The sequence below is a fragment of the Pseudorasbora parva genome, chromosome 15 (genome assembly GCF_024679245.1).
Source record: "Pseudorasbora parva isolate DD20220531a chromosome 15, ASM2467924v1, whole genome shotgun sequence".
Classification (NCBI taxonomy): domain Eukaryota; kingdom Metazoa; phylum Chordata; class Actinopteri; order Cypriniformes; family Gobionidae; genus Pseudorasbora; species Pseudorasbora parva.
Genome location: NC_090186.1, coordinates 976743 through 999683, shown reverse-complemented (window position 1 = coordinate 999683; position 22941 = coordinate 976743). Strand labels below are relative to the sequence as shown.

Sequence of the window (22941 nt, the reverse complement as noted above, 5' to 3'; positions counted from 1 at the left end):
CAGGGCTGGGTTTGCCTCCTCCGAAGGCCGTGCTTGTAGGCTCACTAACTGATCCCAGAAGTTAGTGGTAGGAACCTTGGGCACGCATTCGGGCCGGGGTCTCAGGACAACGTGAGAGTTACCAGCAGGGCCGTTTCTAGGCATAGGCAAACTAGGCGGTCACCTAGGGCGCCAACAGCTGGGGGGCGCCAGTGAGCCCCCGCCCCAACAAGATTCCTTAGTTATTTCATATACATTTTATTATTAATATTTTGTACTTTTGCAATTTCGAGGCATTATGATTAGTTGCGATTATTGGAGTGAAGTCGCCATGGTGTTAGTGGCGCTGCTGTAATGAAATGAGATCATGTAGAGGGCGGCAGGGAACGTCGTCAGCAGGGTTGCCAACTCTCACGCATTTGGCGTGACACCCGCTTTCAGGCTCTGTGTCACGCTGCCATGTCCATGCTCTCATCTCCCGGCGGCGTGCGCAGTCACGTGGCTCATGGAGCGCTCAATAGTTCTAGCGCTGTGTCAATGCTTCTGAATGGCTTAAGCCGATACACAACAGCTTCACTATACAGATGTTTGCTGCAAGTTTTGTCAAACAGTACAGCTTGTACATTTATAATTAAGTCAGCCATATTCACAGGATCGTTTTATTATGGAGAGTGATAGAGATGCAGCATTGTTAACATTAATTTAATTCTTGTATTTAGCCCTCAGGTATTCCTGACTAATTGGTCACACTCCTAGAGGACAAAATGTGACCATACACCGCTACTATTTTTCAATTAAATAAGTTTTCTATATTTTAGTTTAATAATGTTTATTGAATATTTTGAAGAGATCTATAGGCTACTAAATAGGATACTATTTGTGCAAGTAATGACCACTTAAAATATATTTCTTCTAATATTTTTTATTATTTATATCTCAATTTGTGTAGTAGCCTAATTAAGGTTAAAATAGAGAATTCCAATTCAAAGAAATTCTTAAAAAATAATAATGTTAATTTGTAATGCCATTATAGTTGCCTTATGGGGCTTTTAATAAATATACATGTATCTAATCTAGTTGATCAAAAATAGTCTTCCAGTTGAATAAATATTTAGATATTATCAAACACTAGATTTCTTTAAATGTGAAATTTTAAAACGTAAATAACTTATGCATCATATTAGGACTTAGCATCCTAATATTTTTAAGGAATAATGATACTTATATAAGCGCACACAAGTGAATATTAATAAATGGGAGCACATTTAAATTGACCCAAGAAACGTTTAAAATAGTGCTAAGACAAACTAATGTTTCCTTTTTATGTACAGTAAGCTATATACTACATATGAATTGATAATAAATTAAGTTTGATAAGTTCTTTTTTATGAACTTATGCCTCAGCGCCCCCTAAAAAAATATGTGATTAACCTTTAAAACATATGAAACTGGCGCGAGGCTTCGGCTACGGCTTCGTCCCGTCTTTTAGTCTTTGTGTCAGTGTTCTTAAATCCGGGTTACCAGGCCCGGATTCTATTCTAATTCTTTTGCCCATGTTTTTCTTTTATTATCGCTGTTGTTGTAGTGTATAACTGAGGAGTCAGCACGTGTATCCATCGACAGAAACACACATTAAGCATTATTTTCAAGTTACAACCCAATATTAAAGATGCGTCAACAGATGTGAGATGAACCGCAGTGCAAGTGCGTGCCGGCACCTTTTACACGGGATCCTTCGGATGAGACGTTAAACCGAGGTCCTGACTCTCTGTGGTCATTAAAAATCCCATGGCACTTCTCGTAAAAAGAGTAGGGATGTAACCTCGGTGTCCTGGCCAAATTCCCTCGATTGGCCCTTACCAATCACGGCCCTCCTAATAATCCCCATCCACTGAATTGGCTCTATCGTCCTCTCTCCTCTCCACCTATCGCTGGTGTGTGGTGAGCACTGGCGCCATTATACTGTGGCTGCCGTCGCATCATCCCAGTGGATGCTGCACACTGGTGGTGGTTGAGGAGAGACCCCTGACATGAGTGTGAAGCGCTTTGAGTGTACAGTAGTACATATGAAAGTGCTATATAAATGCCTCATTCATTCATTCATTCATTTATTCATTCAAATGTATTGATTGACACCGCGCTGGTTTGTTTAGAACTATTGAGAGTGTCATCATGTCGTGACTGTTACGGGATGTAATGGTTCATGTGATCGACAGTCGATCACATGAACCATTACATCCTGCGCTGCCGCGTGATGAAGGCGTGTCGCAAAGTTATGTCACACTAAATGCGCAAAAAATGCAATAAAACTTGTTTAGGATTTACAATTGAATGCAACGAACCGTGTGTGAGTGAGTGTGTGAGTGTGTGAGTGAGTGAGTGAGTGAGTGAGTGAGTGAGTGAGTGAGTGAGTGAGTGAGTGAGTGAGTGAGTGAGTGAGTGAGTGAGTGAGTGAGTGTGTGAGTGTGTGAGTGTGTGAGTGAGTGAGTGAGTAAGAGACGCGCAAACGGGCGGAGAGAGAACTAAGGAAATTCAGCTGAATGAATATGTGTGCGTCTTTTAAATAGCGTAAAAATGAATGAATGACGAAGCAATATGTGGTGGCCGGTTTTGATTCTGTGGCGGTCCGCCACAAATTAGTCTATGTGTGGGGGAAACTGATGAAAAGCCACATGTTTAAAAAGCCACTTCTTTACCCTCAAAATGTCCCTCACCTTCTGTGTGCTATATTGCACAATACTGAATGTTCAGGTAAATAGTAAACAAACGGTGTAAATCATTACTAATAAATGGTAGAAACAAACCGAATGCATGTAGCGGTTTGCCTTTTGCTGTAGAGATTTTCCATCTACTACATACAGTAGGCACTCTGATTCCATATATGGGGCACATATAATGTATATTATATATTATGCATAATAGCCCCTCTGCCCCGTGTCACACCGCGTCTGCTCCTGCTACAAACAGCGCGTCCAGATTTGCTGCGCGGCCGCCGAGTGTGCACAGCCTGGACCCCTGTCATTGTCATTTTGACTCCCCACCCTGCTTCCACGTTGCCCCCGAACTTTCCTTATGAATCCTTCGACCTCGTCTAACATACCCAGTGGCATTAGAAGTCTCCACCACAATACTGTCGCCGCGGCCGCCTCGTTCCCAACACTAACACACCTGCTAATTTCGAGGTGAACACTCCGACCCCGGGAAACATTGTAAACAACTGATATTGTGCAAAGGACATCCACATTGGGCAAATGATCCACCATTTGTGCTTAGTGTAATGTTAGGGTTAGTTTCACTTTCAAAATCAGACATCTCATATTTTCCTTCAGAATCAGGGTCCACGAATAGAAGACCCAACACTTCATCGCGGGTAAGCTTTATTGATGCCATTAGAAAATAATAATAGTAATAGTAATCTAATGCAAATACTCTCTGACGTTGACAATGCTCTGATAAAACGCCTCACTCACACACCAGCTCCGCTTTTGTTTGGACTGATTCCATGCGCTCTTGCTCGTATATTCTGTATAGAATCATGATGTTTGTTTGAGTCATTTGGGGTTTGGAAATGGGGTGGATTGGTTTTTGTCCAGGAGCTTGTTCTGTTCAAGAAACAGAGAGTTGATTGAACACAACTCGCTCAAGGGTCTTTGCAATTAAAGGCAGAAGGGATACCGTTCTGTAGTTTTCTAAAAGTGCTGGATTCAGAGAGGGTTTCTTAAGCAGTGGGGTTACCCGAGCCTGCTTAAATGCAAAGACCCTTGAGCGAGTTGTGTTCAATCAACTCTCTATGTTTCTTGAACGGGACAACCTCCTAGACAACAACCAATCCGGCTTCAAAAGCAGCCACTGGACTGAGACTGCCTTGCTCTCGGTAACTGAGGCACTGAGACTGGCAAAAGCAGCTTCCAAATCCTCAGTGCTCATTCTGCTGGATCTGTCTGTTGCTTTTGACACAGTTAACCACCAGATCCTCCTGTCAACACTTAAGAGGACGGGGATCTCAGGAACTGCTCTCCAGTGGTTCAGGTCTTACCTCTCTGGTAGGTCCTACAGGGTGTCATGGAGAGGTGAAGTGTCTAAGTCACATCATCTAGCTACTGGGGTTCCCCAGGGCTCAGTCCTTGGACCACTTCTCTTCTCCATCTACATGTCATCATTAGGTTCTGTCATTCAGAAACACGGCTTCTCCTATCACTGCTATGCTGATGACACTCAACTCTACTTCTCATTTCAACCAGATGATCCTACAGTCAGTGTTCGTATCGCTGCCTGTCTGACAGACATTTCTGACTGGATGAAAGAGCATCATCTTAAACTCAATCTTGCAAAGACAGAATTACTTGTTTTCTCAACCAACCCAGCACTTCATCAAAATTTCTCCATTCAGCTTGGTTCATCGACCATAACTCCATCCAGGACAGCCAGAAACCTTGGAGTTGTGATTGATGACCAGTTAAACTTCACTGACCACATTACTACAACAGCCCGGTCCTGCAGATTTGCTTTATACAACATTAGAAAGATTAGACCCTTCCTATCCGAACAGGCTGCACAACTCCTGGTTCAAGCTCTTGTTCTCTCCAGACTGGATTATTGTAATGCTCTTCTGGCTGGGCTTCCAGCATGCACTATCAAACCCTTGCAGCTGATCCAGAATGCAGCGGCGAGAGTGGTCTTTAATGAGCCAAAGAGAGCTCATGTTACGCCTCTCTTCATCAGACTGCACTGGTTGCCAATGGCTGCTCGCATCAAATTCAAGGCACTAGTTATCGCCTACAAAACAACCACTGGCTCTGCACCAATATACCTAAACTCACTTGTTCAGTCTTACACACCCTCCAGAAGCTTGCGTTCTGCGAGTGAGCGGCGCCTCGTGGTTCCATCCCAAAGAGGCATGAAATCGCTCTCACTGACATTTTCCTGGACCGTTCCCACCTGGTGGAATGACCTGCCGATCTCAATTCGTGCTGCCGAGTCTGTAGCCATTTTTAAAAAACATCTTAAGACACATCTTTTCCAATTGCACTTGACCAATACAGAATAGCACTTACTGATCACCACAGCAACGACCAAAAAGCGCACACTCCTGGATCATATCTACGTCTCTCATCCGGATTTGTGCCTTCAGGCGGGTATGTTACATAGTAATCATAACTATCAAAATCCAGTGTTTTGTATTTTGCGTATGTGAGTTTTTGTTGTAGATGTCTATAAAAAATAAAAAATAAAAAATTGTGTACTGTGCTAATTAATTGAGATTTCTTACAGCTCTTACAGGTTGTTAGCCTTGTCTGTTTCGTTGCTTCTATTGCTCTCCCCTTTTTTGTAAGTCGCTTTGGATAAAAGCGTCTGCTAAATGATTAAATGTAAATGCTGTGTAGGGCTGCACGTTTTCAAGTTTTTCATTAACGGTTAACCGGGGCCCTTAGCGGTTAATGCTCGGTTAACCAAAGTGTGCGTCAGGGTTATTTTTAGCTTATTAATTTGACGACCACCATCTCCGTAGTGAACGCGCCTATAGAGAGAAATGCACATCATGGATTACACAATCAGAGAGTAGTCTATTTCTTTTCGTTTTAAATTGTTAAAAGACATTTCAAGTTTCTTAAGATCTATTTCATGTCTGCGAGGCGTACGCTGAGTTTCGTTAAATTAGGATGAGATGCGCTCCAGTTCACGAGCAATGCGAGTGGCCGCTTGCACGATTAGAGCATGTAACGTTAGTAAAATATGCAGCCGAGAATGATTCACACAGACTCAGCGTTTGACTCGCGCGGCTGATGAGCCTCTCCCGGCAGAGAGTTCAAGCATCTGTGGACTCGTCCCTTCAGCTCTGGCCATCTTGCTTTCAGTCCGCGATCAGCTTTTTTGTTTTCTTCATTACAGTTAAAGTAACGTCTGCTTTTCTCTAGTCATTCACAAGTTTCTCACTTCAAACTTTCTTTCTTCTGATCCGTTATGCACAGCGCGCGCGGCTCCCGCTCTGCTTCTGCCCTAATGCGACTTTTAGTCCAGTGCGACGTATGTTATTTTCCTCTTCATGACGCATATTTTGACTGATGCGACTCATACTCCGGAGCAACTTATAGCCTGAAAAATGCGGTAAGCACTGCATTGCAATACTTGCATTTCGTCCCGTCACTCTCATTTTTAGTGCTCCCACGCTTTCTTTGCCCGCTTAGAAAGCTGGTCATGACTTCTTCTTGTGGATACTACCCTAACCCTATGGATACTACAAATGTCTGGGAGCGCTCTGGCGGTCTCTAGGGGTGCAAACATATATTACAACTAAATTCAAGGCACGTCATTGACGCCACTTAACCGAGCAAAATGTTTCACTCGGTTACGCAATTTTTAACGGTTAATCGTCAATCGGTTAACCATGGACACCCCTAATGCTGTGGGAAAGGTTCCCGTGTGAAGAGAAGTGTTGACAATGTGAGTGAGTGCAGGAGTGATTGAAGAAGAAATGGCCTGAAGGAGGTGAGAGGGTATAGGATCAAGCGGACAGGTAGTAGGGTGATTTGAAAGGATGAGTGAATGAATGTTACCAGATTATTGGTTGATTTCTCAAATATTACATGGCTGTATTTTTAATGCTAACAGTCAAGAATAAAAATAAAAATTTAAATAAATATTGAAATATGTTTTGGTGATATGTTTATTAGTTCTTACTGAGAATCATCCATAAAATAGTAAGCTACATTTTTAATTTGCAGTGTATAAGGTGGACTACTATTAACTAGTGATCGACCGATATTGATTTTATTTATTACCGATACCGATTATTTGCATGTTTATGTGCCGATAACCGATATAGAACCGATATTTACTTATTGTGTTATTTCTGTCTTTTACAATTACAGCAACAGCACTGAACTGAGCTTTTTAAACACTGTAGTATTTGCAGTTTCACTCACTTACACACAGAACAAAAGACATTTACATCAATAAATAGTCAGAACTGTTTTTTTTTTTTAAATACAGTGCAAAGTCTTATTAACATTAATGCTGCCCAGGTAAAAAAAAAAAACGTACTATTAAATGCATTAAAAATGTACTTGAGTATCTTTTTAGTACAATAGAAATATGTTATAATGCGTGTTTAATGCATTTAATAGTGCAATTTTTTTTCCACCCTTTTTATTTATAAATACAGCCATATTTACAACAGGCAAAATACATTTAAAAAGTCTAATGTTTTTCAAATGGAGAATATAAATGAGAGTTGAGTCTATCAACTCCCCATAACTATTAAAGCATTTATTTTAAACTATAGTTTTAAAAGGTTTATGTGTTTAATAGACTAAAGAGTTAATATTCTCTGGATTATGCAAACATTGTAAAAGCTGATGTATTCGCCGGTTTGTTTATGTCAATCTCATCTAGTACGGTATCAAAATGAATGTTTGTGTCAGTCTCTGAATTATGCTGATGACAGGGTGCTGTTTTCATCTCTGCGTTTAACACACGTCTCGCGGAGACAGGCTTAATAATTCATTTTCACGGAGCTGTAATTAATTTGATGTTTATTATAAAACAACGAAATGTTATATAATGTTAAATGTCATACAGCAGACGTTAATATAATTTAAGGAGTTTTAAACTAGTCGGTCTTGTTTACATGTGACTAGCCTTTGCTGGAACAACAACTCGGTGAGAGAACGGCTGAACACGACCAGGGTTGCCAACTCTCACGCATCTGGCGTGATTCTCTCGCTTTCAGGCTCTGTCTCACGCTCTCACTCCGCCCAACTCAATCTCACGCCAAATTGCCAAACCTGCTTTTGATATTAAACAAAGCTATAAGCTTTAATTTTTTTAATGTGTTTTAATGAAATTCAAACAATAAATAGCGTTTTGGCGCTAATGTGGCATAATGTTAAAGCCAGAGGCGTTGCGGAGTTGCAGGCTCTCGTCTCCCTGCGGCGCGCGCTGGTCACGTGGCCCATGAGCGCTCAATACTTCTAGCGCCGTGCCAATGAATTTAAATGGCTTAAGCGGATACACAACAGTTTCACCATATAGATGTTTGCTGCAGGTTTTGGTAAACAGTACAGCATAGTGTTAGTGTTTATTGATTATTAAGTCAGCCATATTTACAGGATCGTTGTATTATGGAGAGTGATAGAGATTCAACATTGTTAACATTAATGTTATTCTTGTATTTAGCCCTCAGGTATTCCTTACTAATAGGTCACACTCATACTCATTAAATTATATTTATTGAATATTTTGAGGAGATCTTTTGGTACTAAATACTATTTGTGCAACAATTATTTTCAATAAATGACCACTTAAAATATTTTTCTTCTAATATTTGTATTTCTTCTAAAATTTATATTACAATTAGTGTAGTAATTAATATTAAAATAGAGAATTCCAATTCAAAGAGGCAAATTAGAGTCATTTTGTGGCTAAAAAATATTAATGTTTATTTGTAATGCCATTAGGTGCCTTATGGCTCTTTAATAAATATACATGTATCTAATCTAGTTGCTCAAAAATATATTGCAGTCTTTGCATTCTAATAAATATTTAGATATGATGATCAAACAATAGATTTCTTTAAATGTGAAATTTCAAAACTTAAATAACTTGCATCCTAATCTTTTTAATGAATAATGATACTTATATAAGCAGTCACAAGTGAATATTAAGGAATGGCACATATAATTTGACCCAAGAAATCTTTAAACTAGTGCTAAAACAAACATATTATTATGTACAGTATATATACTAGATATAAACTGATACTGAATCAAGATCAAAAGCATCCCCCCCCCCCCCCCGGCCCCCAAAAAAATCTCACTCCAACCTGAACTTAAAAGTAGGCAACCCTGCACGACTGAGCATAAACACAGAGAGAGAAAGAGTTTGGTGGTTTTATTTCTAACATGCTCTCATTCGTGGCGTAATAATTAATTTTCACGGAGCTGTAATTAATTAGATTTTTATTATATAAATGTTATATAGCAGACGTTAATATAATTTAAGGAGTTTTAAACGAGTCGGTCTTGTTTACATGGTGATCTAGCCTATGCTGGAGCAACAGCTCGGTGAGAGAACGGCTGAACGCGACTGAGCATAAACACAGAGAGAGAAAGAGTTTGGTGCTTTTATTTCCAGCATGCTCTCACTCATGGCTGTTTTATTTCATTCATGTGAAGTTGCATCTTATTGTGACATGATGGCGGATTACCTGACTGACTCCGTCAGTGAGTTCGTCTCTAGCGCCAAGTTTAAACTACCTATACATATCAACATCTTATTTGAGGTTATCTCAATTTAGCATAACTGTTATGTTAAACAAAGTTGATTAATTAAGGGATGCAGGTTATTTTACCTCTGAACACCGCTGTTGATAATCTCCCTTCAGACGCAGTCCTTTAATGGCGCGCTTGTATGCAATTCTCAAAACGTCCACAAGATGCAGCCATTTATCGGAAATCCGATATTACAAAACTGAGACCCGATTATGGGAAAATGCTTAAATATCGGGAAAAATATCGGGAATCCGATATATCGGTCGATCACTACTATTCACCGCATAATACTCAATACTCACTACTCACTACTCTTGAGTACTTTTAAAAGGGCTACTTGATACTGCTACTTTGAGTAGTATTTAGGACAGGTACTTTTACTCTACTTAAATTAAATTTTTGGCAAGTAACTACTTCTACTTGAGTATGCTTTTTCAGTACTCTTTCCACTACTGGACATATGGCGGGAGCGAGGAGTCAAGTCAACTTTACTTATAGCGCTTTTACAATGCCGATTGTTTCAAAGCAGCTTCACAGTGTTTAACAGGACAATTTTGCAACAACATTTGATTTGTCTGTACAGTGGTTCTGGAGAAAACGGTGATGTTATCAGCTTATTTTAATTTATCATATAGCGACAATTAGGGTTGCAACAGTATACCGCCATGGTTTATTGTGAAATTAGGGTTGCAACGGTATACCGGTATGGCGGTTTATTGTGAAATTGACATGTACGATTATCATACCGTGAGCATTTGCTTATGCACGGTTTTGGAGAAAAAATGAAAACAGATCTCACCTGCGCACTGCGCATATGCAACGTCATTATACGTCACTGCTTAGACTCCACTCTATGTACAACTGAGAAAATGTCAGAGCCAGAGGCTACAAATTCTAATCTCTATCCCCTGACCAAAAAAAAAGTTACAATCTGCAGTATTGGAATACTTTGAGTATTTGAAAAATGACTGCAGGGTTGTCCTTAAAGAGGATTATCCAGTTTGCACGAAGAGTGGCTGCAAAAGCAGGAAATACGTCGAACATGTTCTCCCATATTCATGAACACCATCACGCTCTTATTTATGTAATGCTTTTAAACCATCTAAGCTGTATGTCGATGTCCTGACACACAAATACACACACACACAACAAGACAGAAGAGAACGCGCTGTAGCCTATGTCAGTGTCCTGAGACACACACACACACACACACACACACACACACACACACACACACACACACACACACACACTCACACACAGACACAAGACAGAAGAGAACGTGCTTTATGTCTATGTCCTGACACCCAAACACACACATACACACAAGACAGAGGTGAACGCGCTTTATGTCGATGTCCTGTCTGTGCCTCAATCAGATCCATAAGTTAGTTGTGCCAGTCTCGTGCCAGTCTCAATTTTAAACACTGATGAACAAAGAAATAACGGGAACATAGAAAAGATGATTATTCTATATTTAATGTATTATTTATGCAGTTAAGAAAGCTGTTTGATAACTTACATTTCTGAATATGTCTAACAGGGAAGGCAACTGGTAACTATATTTTTTAATAATGAGTTTATTTAAAGATTGTTTTAAGTTCACTTAAATTAAAAGTTTTTTTTTAAAACACTAATAAGTGTTGAAATTGGGTAGCTTTGATTTATACTGTAATGTAACGTCATTAATGTTTCATAGAGACAATGGTGTCAGTGATACTGGCCTTCATTCATAAAAAGATGCCATTACAACACATTTAAAATATGCTGTCTTTAAATTGTTTCTACATTAATTTGTAGAGTAACTGAAATTATTACAATATCAAAATATTAAAAACTCCCAAAATATTAAAGTTTAGTTTATTATTTTCTAATCTAAAAAGATAAATAGAATTCCTTATTTTGTTCAAATGAGGGATTTTTTAAAATTTCTTGTATTCACTTTTGAATGTCTGAGGCGTAATCCTCATTATCCTTTTGTTATGAATCTTTTGTTTTGTAACAGCCATTATTCAATTCCATTATAACATGCATGCCTGGCTAAATGGCCCATTATCAACACAGTATTTCCTTTAGTAAGCCACAGTAATCTAAAAATAAAAAAAAAACTAAACTAAAAGCACATTCTGTGAATTATTGTAACAGAATAGACAAATGCTCCTGTTCCAGCAGGTGCATTAGAGCTTCAGTTAGCATTAAGCTACATAACACAATTTAAAACATTAAAATTATATTTTCACTCTTTATCTCACTTTAGACCACCATTAAGTGTTTTTATGAGACAGGTCTAACTGCAGAACCGCAGAACCCATATACGTCACTCACAATAGTCTGAGGGCGACAACAGCACCATGGCACAGTCTCATGCCGGAAGTGGGCGGAGCTGATTTATCTTCGCATACATTGCTCTATTTGGAGCGTTTCAAGACCAAAGTTTAAAGATGTTAATAATGTCAAGTATTTAACTAATACGTTCTAATTGAAGATAGATAGAGAGATGATAGATAGGCTAGATAGATATACTCACTCATAGTTAAATCATATAAATATGTTTTAAAATAAACAATACTGGATATCAATACAAAATAAAATCATTTACGTTAAAAAAAAATATTTATAAAAAAACATTGTAACGTTTTTAAAGTAAAAAGTTGCTATTATTATTTTTTATTTATATTATGTCTTAAATATTATATTAGATAAACTGAACACAAAGTTAAACACACAAAAAATGAAAACAAAGATTGAGCATTTGACCATTTATTTTTATGACACAATATATTTTTTTTTACCCAAGCATCTCAGAATAAACCTTTTTTCATAGTACATAATATACATTACACAATTCTACACTGTTATGCAGGATTCAGGTTAATCAAACCCCAAAACACACAGAAATTGTTTCATTTTAAAAATGTTCCTTAAAAATCCCTTTAAGTAGCAAAGGCATCATATACTGGCTTGGGTTTGCTTTAAAAAATACACAATCAGACCAAGGGGAATAAATTTAACTAAGTTGAAAGTTATTGGACAGCAGGTACATGACAAATTAAATCTAAAATAAATGTAACCTCTATAAACATTGACAACTGTCTCTTTGGCCAGCTGTCGGTCAACCATTCAGCCTGTGAAAGTTGAAGGGCTTTTTCCTAGTCTTCCACTTTCACATTTCAGAAATCAGGGCTCTTCCACTAAACTGTTGAACACTTCTGGTTGTTCCACAGTCTTTACACTGCAGTGCAGAGGTCTTCTGTGATCCGCCGCTCCTTCATGAGACAAGGGTACAAACAAATAGGATGAAATGTTGGAAGTGTTTTAACAATATCGTGTGTTGAAGTCAGGATGAAGCATGTAAAGTTGTGAAATTCAGTTTCTCATGTCTAAATTTGTGACATAAATTATACCGTCACAATCAAATTAATTAACCATTTTCAGTTCAAATGTATACAGAAATCAAAGGCAAGCACTTCATAGGGCTTTTTATCGTCATTCTAAACACACTTTTAACCTCGGGTAAAGTAACATTTCACACTTTTATATTTACGTGCTTTGGACAGTCACTGAAACACTGTGCACTCTATATAAATAATAAAGTCAGCATTGAAGAGGAAAAACATCAAATGCAAACAGAAAACGCAATTGCAGCGAAGAAGAGACCATTTAAATGATTGTATAGTCTGAAATGTCCATTCAGGATAAACTTGTAATACAAGGACATGCAAAGCTTGAGCATTTCTGAAAACATATTGTGTGCAGTGCAGTGTCTGTCAGTGACCCTGATACTGCACATATGTTATCCCATGGTTTATTAAAGTACAGTGTGGAACGGCAGTGTATGAATACCCAGGATTAAATGTTCATCTCAGGTAAATGATGATCAGTGTGAAACGTGAAGCAAGATAACCCAGGATTCTGTATACCCGGAGTTTACTATTTCAAGTGTGAAAAGCCCTCATGTTTTTTATCCTAATGAAGGGAAGCTTGTATTTAAAGAAAGTTTTACCTTTCCCTTCTTTTTCTTACCATTAACATGAAGATCCTACTGTCAGTAGAGCCATCCAACTGTTGTGGAACAGTCTAAAACAATCCAACATTATAGAATAGAAGAACATTCCTGGAAAATGGACACATAAAAACACACTATCTGTATAAGTAGCTCATGTCTTTATTAAAGCCTTTTAAAACTAACCTTGTTTTTGATCAGCTTCCATTGTCCTGGGGTGACATTCTGATTATCAAATTACTGTAACAAAATCAAACAGATATAAATAATGCTTGGTTGTGTATTTAATTTAATTTTAATAGGACACATTCAAACACATGAAATAGTGTTTGTATTTTGTTAGCTTATAAGCACTATATATATATATATATATATATATATATATATATATATATATATATATATATATATATATATATATATATATATATATATATATATATATTACACTTGAAACTTTATAACCAACTAATTCAAAAGGGACAACAAATAAATACTATTTCTTGCCACTGTGTATAAACAAATAACTCCAAACCTTCATACCTCCATGGACAGCTGCTTTTTGAAGTGAATTTGAAGGTGTACTGTGCCATCTGGTCAGTTTAAAACACTGGGCAGTAGAAACTGGTGCAGAATGTCTTGCATTGATGTACATGAAGTAAAGCTGATCCTCTCCAAAACGTAATGCCTATATAAATTAGTGGGAAAAACACATAAAACACTGGTCAGTATCAGATAAAAGCAAATAAAAAATACGGCGCCAACAACAAAATAAAATCACAAACAGTTATGTTAATTAAAGCAAGACCATATCAACAGACGCGATAGACATTGTAAAGCAGAGCACATTAGAAAAAAATAGAGCCACATTCTGTATAAAGTGTTAATACAACAACGATGGATCAAATACACAACACAAATAAACTTAATAGATTAAAACCACAACACAAAACAGCTGTTTACCGTGTTATCTTCTTCCGCCGTGCCGATTGTTTAGTTTTGTTAACTCCGCCCACTTTCGGCATGAGACTGTGGCGTGCCGCTGTTGTCCTCAGACCATTGTGAGTGACGCATATGGGTTCTGCGGTTCTGCAGTTGGTTATTATTGGTTTTTATTAGTTTCCTGTCGCAATATAATGGGATACTTCTGGTCTTGAATGGAGCATGCTCATCTAAGATATCCGAAATTATGGAGTTATAGTTGGATAGTATCAGTGAGGGTGAGGAGATATCAGAGACATCAGAGAGATTCGAAGAGGAAATAGAGGTACAATATAATGAAATATCAACAGCTTTGAGATTGCGGTAAGATATGACAGTTGTAGAACAGTTTTTAGGGATAGGCAGGCTGAAACTAAAGAAATTCATAAAGAAATTTATGATCAGAAATACCAGTATCAGTAGACGTGATAGAAGAAATATCAGCCCTTGATGTACAAATTAAATCTAGAGTATGACCACGAGTATGGGTTTTAAACAAATGTGTCTTAATCAAATTTTTTAAATGACCCAGCGTTGGTGCATTTCTGATGGGCAGAGGAAGCACATTCCATAGCTTTGGGTCTTTGTATGAAAAGGCTCTTTCCCCCATGGTCTTTAGTTTACATGAAGGCTGACGAAGTGATAGAGAGTTAGCAGAGCGAAGAGAGCATGATGGAGTATAAGGACAGGTCACAAAGATACTCAGGTGCAGTCCCATGAAGTGCCTTGAACGTTAAAATAATTTTTTTACAATCAATTATGATATTTATGGGAAGCCAATGCAATTGTGAAAGAACAGGTGTAATGTGTTCACGAGGAGAAGTACGAGTGAGCACACGAGCGGTAGAGTTTTGAATATACTGAAGCTTGCTCAACGATTTAGCTGGAAGACCGGAAAATAAGGCATTACAGTAATCTAACCTAATTATAATGAAGGCATGTATAAGCTTTTCTGTGTCTGCAAAAGAGAGAAAAGGTCTCAGTGGTGCTATATTTCTCAGATGGAAAAATGCAGTTTTGGAGATATGTTTTATGTGTGCTTCAAATGTTAATTATGGATCAAAAATCACACCAAGATTTCTCACCTGTGAAGTAGGGATTGCCATGGAGGAATCAACAATCAAACTGATCTGCTCGGCTTTACGAGTAGCCGCCACTGTACCAATCTGCCTCAATTCAGTTTGAGAGCCGTTCAGCTTCAGAAAGTTATTCTGCATCCAAATACTGATCTCTGTTAGACAGTTACACAAAGCTATTAATGAGCAATGAACATCAGGACTAGTGTTGATGTATATCTGCGTATCATCGGCATAGCAGTGATAACCAAGACCATGTTTCCTGATGATCTGCCCAAGCGGAAGCATATAAATGTTAAATAAAATTGGACCCAGTACTGAGCCCTGAGGAACTCCCTGTTGAACAGGCACGGTATCAGATTTGTAGTTACCGAAGCCAACGAACTGGGCACGATTTGTTAAATAGGACCGAAACCAATTAAGGACAGCTCCAGAAAGACCCAACCAATTTTCCAGCCTGTCAAGCAGAACAGAATGGCATATAGTGTCAAAAGCAGCACCGAGGTCTAAAAAGACCAAAATACTGCATGCACCAGAATCAGCTGCAATAAGGAGATCATTTACGACCTTAATTAAAGCGGTTTCAGTGCTATGCCCTCTTCGAAACCCAGATTGAAAAGGTTCAAGGAGACTGTTCAGTGCAAGGTGATTATTTAACTGAGTAGCCACAACACGCTCAAGAACTTTAGCCAAGAATGGGAGGTTAGAAATAGGCCTGTAGTTGGACAAATCAGAAACATCACAGCCAGTCCTCTTAGGGACTGGTGTAATGGCAGCTATTTTTAGTTCTGGAAGAACAATTCCAGAAATCAATGAGAGGTTAACAATCGAAGTCATAAAAGGGCAGATTGATGCAAGGCAGTTCATAATAACCGAGCAGGGAACCGGATCTAAAATACTGCTAGTAGAGTTCATGGACTTTACTGTACTTAAAATAAAATCATCTCCGACCGTTACAAAGTTCGAAAAGGTAGTGAGTGGGGAATGTGAAGGCTGAGTATCAACTAGCTCAAGTGGAGCTACGGTGTTTAAAGAGCTATAAATACCCTCAATCTTACCAGTGAAATAATGAAGAAACTTATTAGACTGGTCAACAGAGGAGTGAACAATGGGCTTAGTTGTTTTAAGAAGATTGTCAACAGTCTTAAACAGCGATTTAGAATTAGTTCCAGCGTTACCAATAACGCTTGAATAATAGTTCTTCCATGCAGTAATCAAAGCAGAATGGTAAGCAGACTGTTGTTGAGTGTATAAAAGCCTATGTACCGTCAGGCCAGATTTTTTGCATTGCCGTTCTAATTGTCTTCCAGCAGCTTTCATTAAACGTAGAGTGGGAGTAAACCATGGACAGGGTTTCCTAAAAGTAACAACCCGTTCTCGCACAGGTGCAAACTCATCCAAAAGTGACGACAGCATGGAATTATAGTGCTCAACAGAGTTTGTAGTGGGAAGCCAAGAGACAGAAGTCGAAAAACAAGTAAAGTCTGTGTGCTTGATGTTACGAAATTTGATAGTGCGCTCTGAAATATATCGTGAAGACAACATTTATGTCAAAAGTAATAAGCCTATGGTCACTTATACTCATGTCAATACTATCCAGAGACTGGATACCAATACCAGCAGAACATACCACATCCAATATATGGCCCAGCCTATGGGTCGGAAAAGTAACATGCTGTTTAAAGTCAAAGCTATCTAAAATGTCCAAAAAGGTAGCAGTTTTGATACAGCTTGGATTATGAATATGGAAATTGATGTCACCAGTCAAGACCATAGATGAACAGAATGGACTAAGAAGTGTCAGCAACTCAGTAAACTCAGAAAAAAAATAAAGGATTTGGTTTAGGTAGACGATAAAGGAGCAGCACAAGAACAGATGAAACATTATTGACTTTAAAAACCAGACATTCAAATGATGAAACAGTTGGAGCATCAACAAAATCGAGTGATAAGTTTGATGCAAATATCACAGCCAAGCCATCACCCTTACCGGAAGCTCTAGGCACGTCAATATATTTATATCCAGATGGGGTACACAAGTTCAAATTAATATAGTCATTGTCTTTATGCCAAGTTTTACTGAGACAAAGAATGTAAATTGTCCTGTCAAGGATAGTGTCAGTGATAAGTGCCGTTTTATTATTTATTGATCTCGTGAATGAGAGAACCGCGTACTGATATGGCAATATATAAAAGAAAACTGAAGGAAGGAGACATGGAAGTAGGCGTCCGTCAGGTCGATCGCTGCAAACCAATCTGCTGGACGAATGCATTCAAAAAGGTGTTTTGCTGTAAACCACCGGTTTTCTTGGGTACAGTAAAGTAAGGGATGTAGAAGCCGGACTTCATTTGGAGGGATAGGCTCGATCTCACCCTTCGCCAGCAATGTGGCAACCTCTACACGCATGACGGGCATTGGGCCCCACCATGGTGTATCAGACTCCCCGTAAACGGGGAGGAGCCTAAGCGAACTGAATCTATATAAATTGACGTTACTCGGAGTGACTGAATGAAAGGAAACCTGATTCTTAAGTTAGTTGTATTTACTTAAAAAATGTATTAGTGTGTGACAGGCTTTACACACAGCATCTGTCTTGTCCAGCTTGTGTTTACCAGTTTGCTCATGAAAGCCGACATATACCCAGACATCAGCTTTTGAAATAGTGGGTGCATCTTTTATTATTCATTTTTGTTTGCGCCACCCTCCACTATTTTAAAGTAGTGCGGCAAGCACATATTATTAATAATATTACAAATTTTATATTTTGAAAATTGACATTTGACAGTAGCATGAGTTGGAATGCAGATATAAATTTATGTTCATTAACACTCATAGAAACATCTGTAAAATGTTAAAACTCATTTTGAAAGGGTAGGGCCTAAAATGTAAATATTCTTACTGAGATAGAACTAATTAACCATTTGTCTTCCATAGTATCATACATTTAGTTTGTGATAACATTAACCACAGGCAAAACCGCGCATGGAACTTGACTACCATTGTAAAAAAATAACAATATTGTTGATATGGTATCTAGAATCGCTTGAAGGTAATTAATGTATTTAATGGTAATTAAATGAACAAAAAAATGAACATACAAGAGTATATACAAGCAAGAGATTGTTGTTAGTCACCATTTTACTTGTTACCAATGTTAAATATATGTATAGAGCAAAATCAAAACAACATTGGCGTCAATTTTCAGGCCTTCCCGCTTAGGTCTCTCCAGTGCTGTAAATATGATCTAATATTAACGTGCATCATAAAGCTCTTTCCTGATCATAACCCTTCTTTTTCTGGTGATATTCCTCTGACCTTTTGTCTTTTGTAATATCTCTCAGCAATCTCTCTTTCTATAGTCTTTCTTTAATTCTTCCTCTTGGTTGCTCTCTCTCCTCCATTAGTTGACAGACCCCCTACTGTTGATTGGCTCACTGTCTCTCCTCCCCCATCATGAGTGGACACGCCCCCTGCTGCTGATTGGTTACAAGTGTGTTATGGTGCTTGGTCTGATTCACTTTCAACAGTGTTTCTCAAACATCACTGTGCAACTTTAATGAACTTGAATGATGAAATGATTACATTTTCTTTTAAATTATCAAACTATTACATTTTTTTTCATATTAACAATCAGGCTAGAATGTTAAAAATATTTTGTTCCAGATTCCTGAGGACAGACAACTGGCAACTTCCTTTACATTCATTTATTGTTATTTCATTATTGTTTTAATGTTATATTATTTAATCTTTTCTAGTCTCGCTGGCTGTAATCTCACTGATCAGTGTTGTGAGAGTTTGTCATCAGCTCTTCAATCCTCAAACTGTGCTCTGAGAGAGCTGGACCTGAGTAACAATGACCTGCAGGATTCAGGAGTGAAGCTGCTCTCTGATGGACTGAAGAGTCCAAACTGTCAGCTGCAGATACTGAGGTATTTAAGAACATATAAGAGATAATTTACAGTCCAATGGTCATAATGTTTGTAGATGATCTGACTGTTGATGTGTGTTCTCTCTTTCAGTCAATCTTTTTGACATGATAATCATAATTGAATTGAATCATGAGACAGTGCCGATTTACACCACTATTAAGCACAAAATTACCTCAATATTTAATGGGATTTCGTTGATAAACTAAAATTGTATGATATTTAACTGAGTATGTTTTTTGGTCTGTTGTCTTGTCCGGTTTCAAACTGTCATGGAGAGCCGACTCCTGAAGATTTTCATGGTCTTCATATTCTGTCAATCAATTGTTTTTTTTAAATTAAAAAGAACTAATTAAGCAAGCACACATTTTTGTATGGTTAATCACAATTAAAAACATTAAGGCCTGGTTTCATGGACAGGGCTTAGATTAAGGCCCAATCCTATTTCTACCCCTTAGCCCTTCCCTTTCCTCTTCTTTTTGCACGTTCACGTGAAGGGGTAGCGGTGTCTCGATTCTCTTTTGGCTGAAGTGGTAGGGGTAAGGGGAAGGGCCAGATAGCACTTAAAACAAAGATTTTTTGGGACCACACTATTAAGCGAAGGGGTATGATGATTTTCCCTGCGTACACCAACTATCAGCTACTAGAATGCATGTAGTGATGTTGCAACTCGGGATCGATCACTTATGTGATGCTTTGATGCCAGTTTCTCCACTGACAACCGTTTGAGTGATGTGAACTAATAATTAATAAATTAATAATACAGTTAAATCCTTCATCCTTCATAACGCAGGCAATATTTATATCATGTTTCGTCGCCATCAACCATTTCACTCAGGTGACCAAGAGCATTTATAGACATTACATTTTGCTTAGTTTCTTTTTTCCTAAACACTAAACAGCATTCTTTAAATAGAAACAATTCCCACCACACAAATTGGACTAAACCATCAACAATTCTATCTTGGTGGTACATGAATTCACATGACTTGAAAAATACAAATAAAATAGAAATGTTTTAAATCACATAGTGACACATACAAATGTACCAGTTTCAAAAGAGCTTAAAGCGCAACAACAAAAACAAATATCAGATTTATAACCCAACTCCTCATAGGTAGAACTTATATAAAGGGGCTCACTAGGGGGCGTGCTCCTGTAGTGAGACCCATACAGACAACCACAAAGAAGAGATAACCGTAAGACAATGCTAACATGTTCACAGCTTCTTGTGAAATAAAAGGAACTTTACAACACAAAAATGGTATGTGGAGTGGTTATTTCAACAGATGTAATAATCCATTTCTTACACAGCAAAATGGTAGACTCATAGATGGTGTAGCATTTATTCACTCTGCAGTGCTATCTATTTTACCTCTTAACGTTCACAAGGACGTGGATGTGCCGAAGCTCTCTTTGCTTAAATCAGCTCAATTACTATCAGATGTAAGTAATTACCTTGACAAACTATACATCATTAAAAAGATCTAAGACTAAAGTTTAATTTTTTACCTCTGTTTTATTATGTGCCAGGATTATGAATATGATCATCGGCATCGCTACCTTTTGATTGTAATATGCGTGTCATTTGCTCCCATTCATAAAAAACTCCTCTGTGGTCGTCATGAAGACTCTCGACAAAACAACATCCCTCAGGGCTTTTACTTCAAATGTGTGCAGATGTGGAGAAATATTGTTAGATTCTCACATGTTTGAGTCAAATTTCTATACAGAGAAGTATTATTTACTCAATCTTTATCCAAAATCCGCGGATGTATCATTAGGAGCGCAGTAGACTGTGATGTGCTGTGTCTTCAATTCATTCTGGCAACCGGAGGGCGCTGGAAAGCTGTACTACTGAACATTCAGTCCTAATATGGAACATATGAAGAACAGTCAAACAATGTGACATTCAGGAAGTATCGACATAACCAAAACAGCTTCCAGAGATCGTCAGATCGCTATTTCATGCAGATAAACACGTTTGAAGGCAATAAACACAATCGCGGCAATATATGGTTGGCCTGTGTTCTTTATGCCATGTTGGGTGGTTTCATAATAGATGATATTTATAATGTAATGCTATTCCACATAGCTTTTAGCATTGTGTATTTTCTGTCAGATTTTTTGACCCAAAGCTATTTGAGACTACAGATTGTTATATAAAACACTCGACTTTATAAAGTGATATGAATCAAGTTTTGAATAAAACATGATTTTAATCGTATAAATTGTTGTTTTGCTAGTGTGCTAAGCTAACATGCTAGCTTGCCCTAGATGCACCTGCCACTGAGCAAATACTTAATTTTTATAAACATTTTCTAAATGTAAAACTACTGAAATGCTTATCTGGACGAAATGCATTTTATAGAGTCTCATTGAAGGTAAAGTGAGAGGTTTGATTTGGAAATGAGGTTTGAATAGAACAGTATAGAACAGAATAGAACAGAATAGAGAGTCATTAGTAATTATAATGCAGACAAAAGAATAATAATTTGAGCCATAACCAGTCCGCAGAAGTGTGAATGTGTGCCGGGGAGACAAACTGAATGGGGCAGTTTGCACCTCTAAACAATAGAGGCAATACACTGAATGAAAGCTGAGAAGACATGGCAATAAACATCAGTTGATATTTTAGAGATATCTCAAAATAATATCACATGAAACGATCTTGTAAAACATTTAATAAAATTCTAAAGTTTTAGACTGATCATCTTCAGATCTGAAATATAACATGGTCAGACTTGTGGCTTTAGCTGTAGTGCATTTCTAGATTCCTCCAAGGCCAACTTCAATTTTATTTTCATAAAGATATTTCATACAAATAATTTCTAATAACTTTACAAAACTTAGAATTTTATTATAGGTATTTTTGATGATAAAACTTTTGACTTTACAGTAAACTGCCAAGTGTCTGCTTTCAAATAAGACCATAATTATGCTTTTAGTGCAAAGGATTTACAAACTGTATATGTTTTAGTCTGAGTATACATTTCTTAGGATTTTTTCAAAAGTTGGGATTCAGTTTAACAGGTTAACAGATGCACACAATCAAACATATTGTGTATACATCAGTACTGAACAATAGCCATTTATAAAATATATGAACGATGACCCATAGTAAACATAAGGCATTTTTACCTAAAGTCATAATATTAGAAACTCATAGTCTAATGGCAGAAATGTCTGCTGCTACAGAGAGTAATCCATCGCATTACATAAGTGCTACTGACTTCTTGATGAAATGTGTAAGGCTGGAAAAAAAATAGCAGATGCCGAAATGTATAATCAAGGAACAGGGACTCTGAGAAAACAAAGGAAATTAGCATCTGAACTCATTCATACATTAGTGTCTCTGTCGTTGACGAAATATCACACTGAGCGAATCATCTACGAATGACACTAATTTAATGCCTTTCCTTTCACATGAAACTTCCCCCAAACTCCTGCTCCCCTTCATTGAGATCACCTGAAATGCACCAGAAATCTCTATTACAATGTCAATCCTCACTATACAGTATTTTGTGTTTGATACCATTTGAAATGTCTCAGTGCGACTGGTACAAATGTCTCATCTCCACAGAAGTAAACTAGAACATCATAAATGTTTTAAGAGTTTAAAGATATCTTGCCTTGGTGTATGGTGGGTGTGCCTTTCATACATTTGGCATCTCATCCATACAAGTCTATAGGACTTGATTAATGC

General features: G+C 37.7%; 1 protein-coding gene across 1 annotated transcript in view; it reads left to right on the top strand.

Annotated features, from left to right (window-relative positions):
- The window catches only part of LOC137041809 (NLR family CARD domain-containing protein 3-like), a 55593-nt gene that overhangs the window by 17527 nt on the left and 15125 nt on the right, over window positions 1-22941 (top strand). The window contains exon 4 of the mRNA XM_067418480.1: window positions 19065-19238. Coding sequence (XP_067274581.1) covers window positions 19065-19238 — 174 coding nt within the window. The remainder of the gene's footprint in view (window positions 1-19064; window positions 19239-22941) is intronic.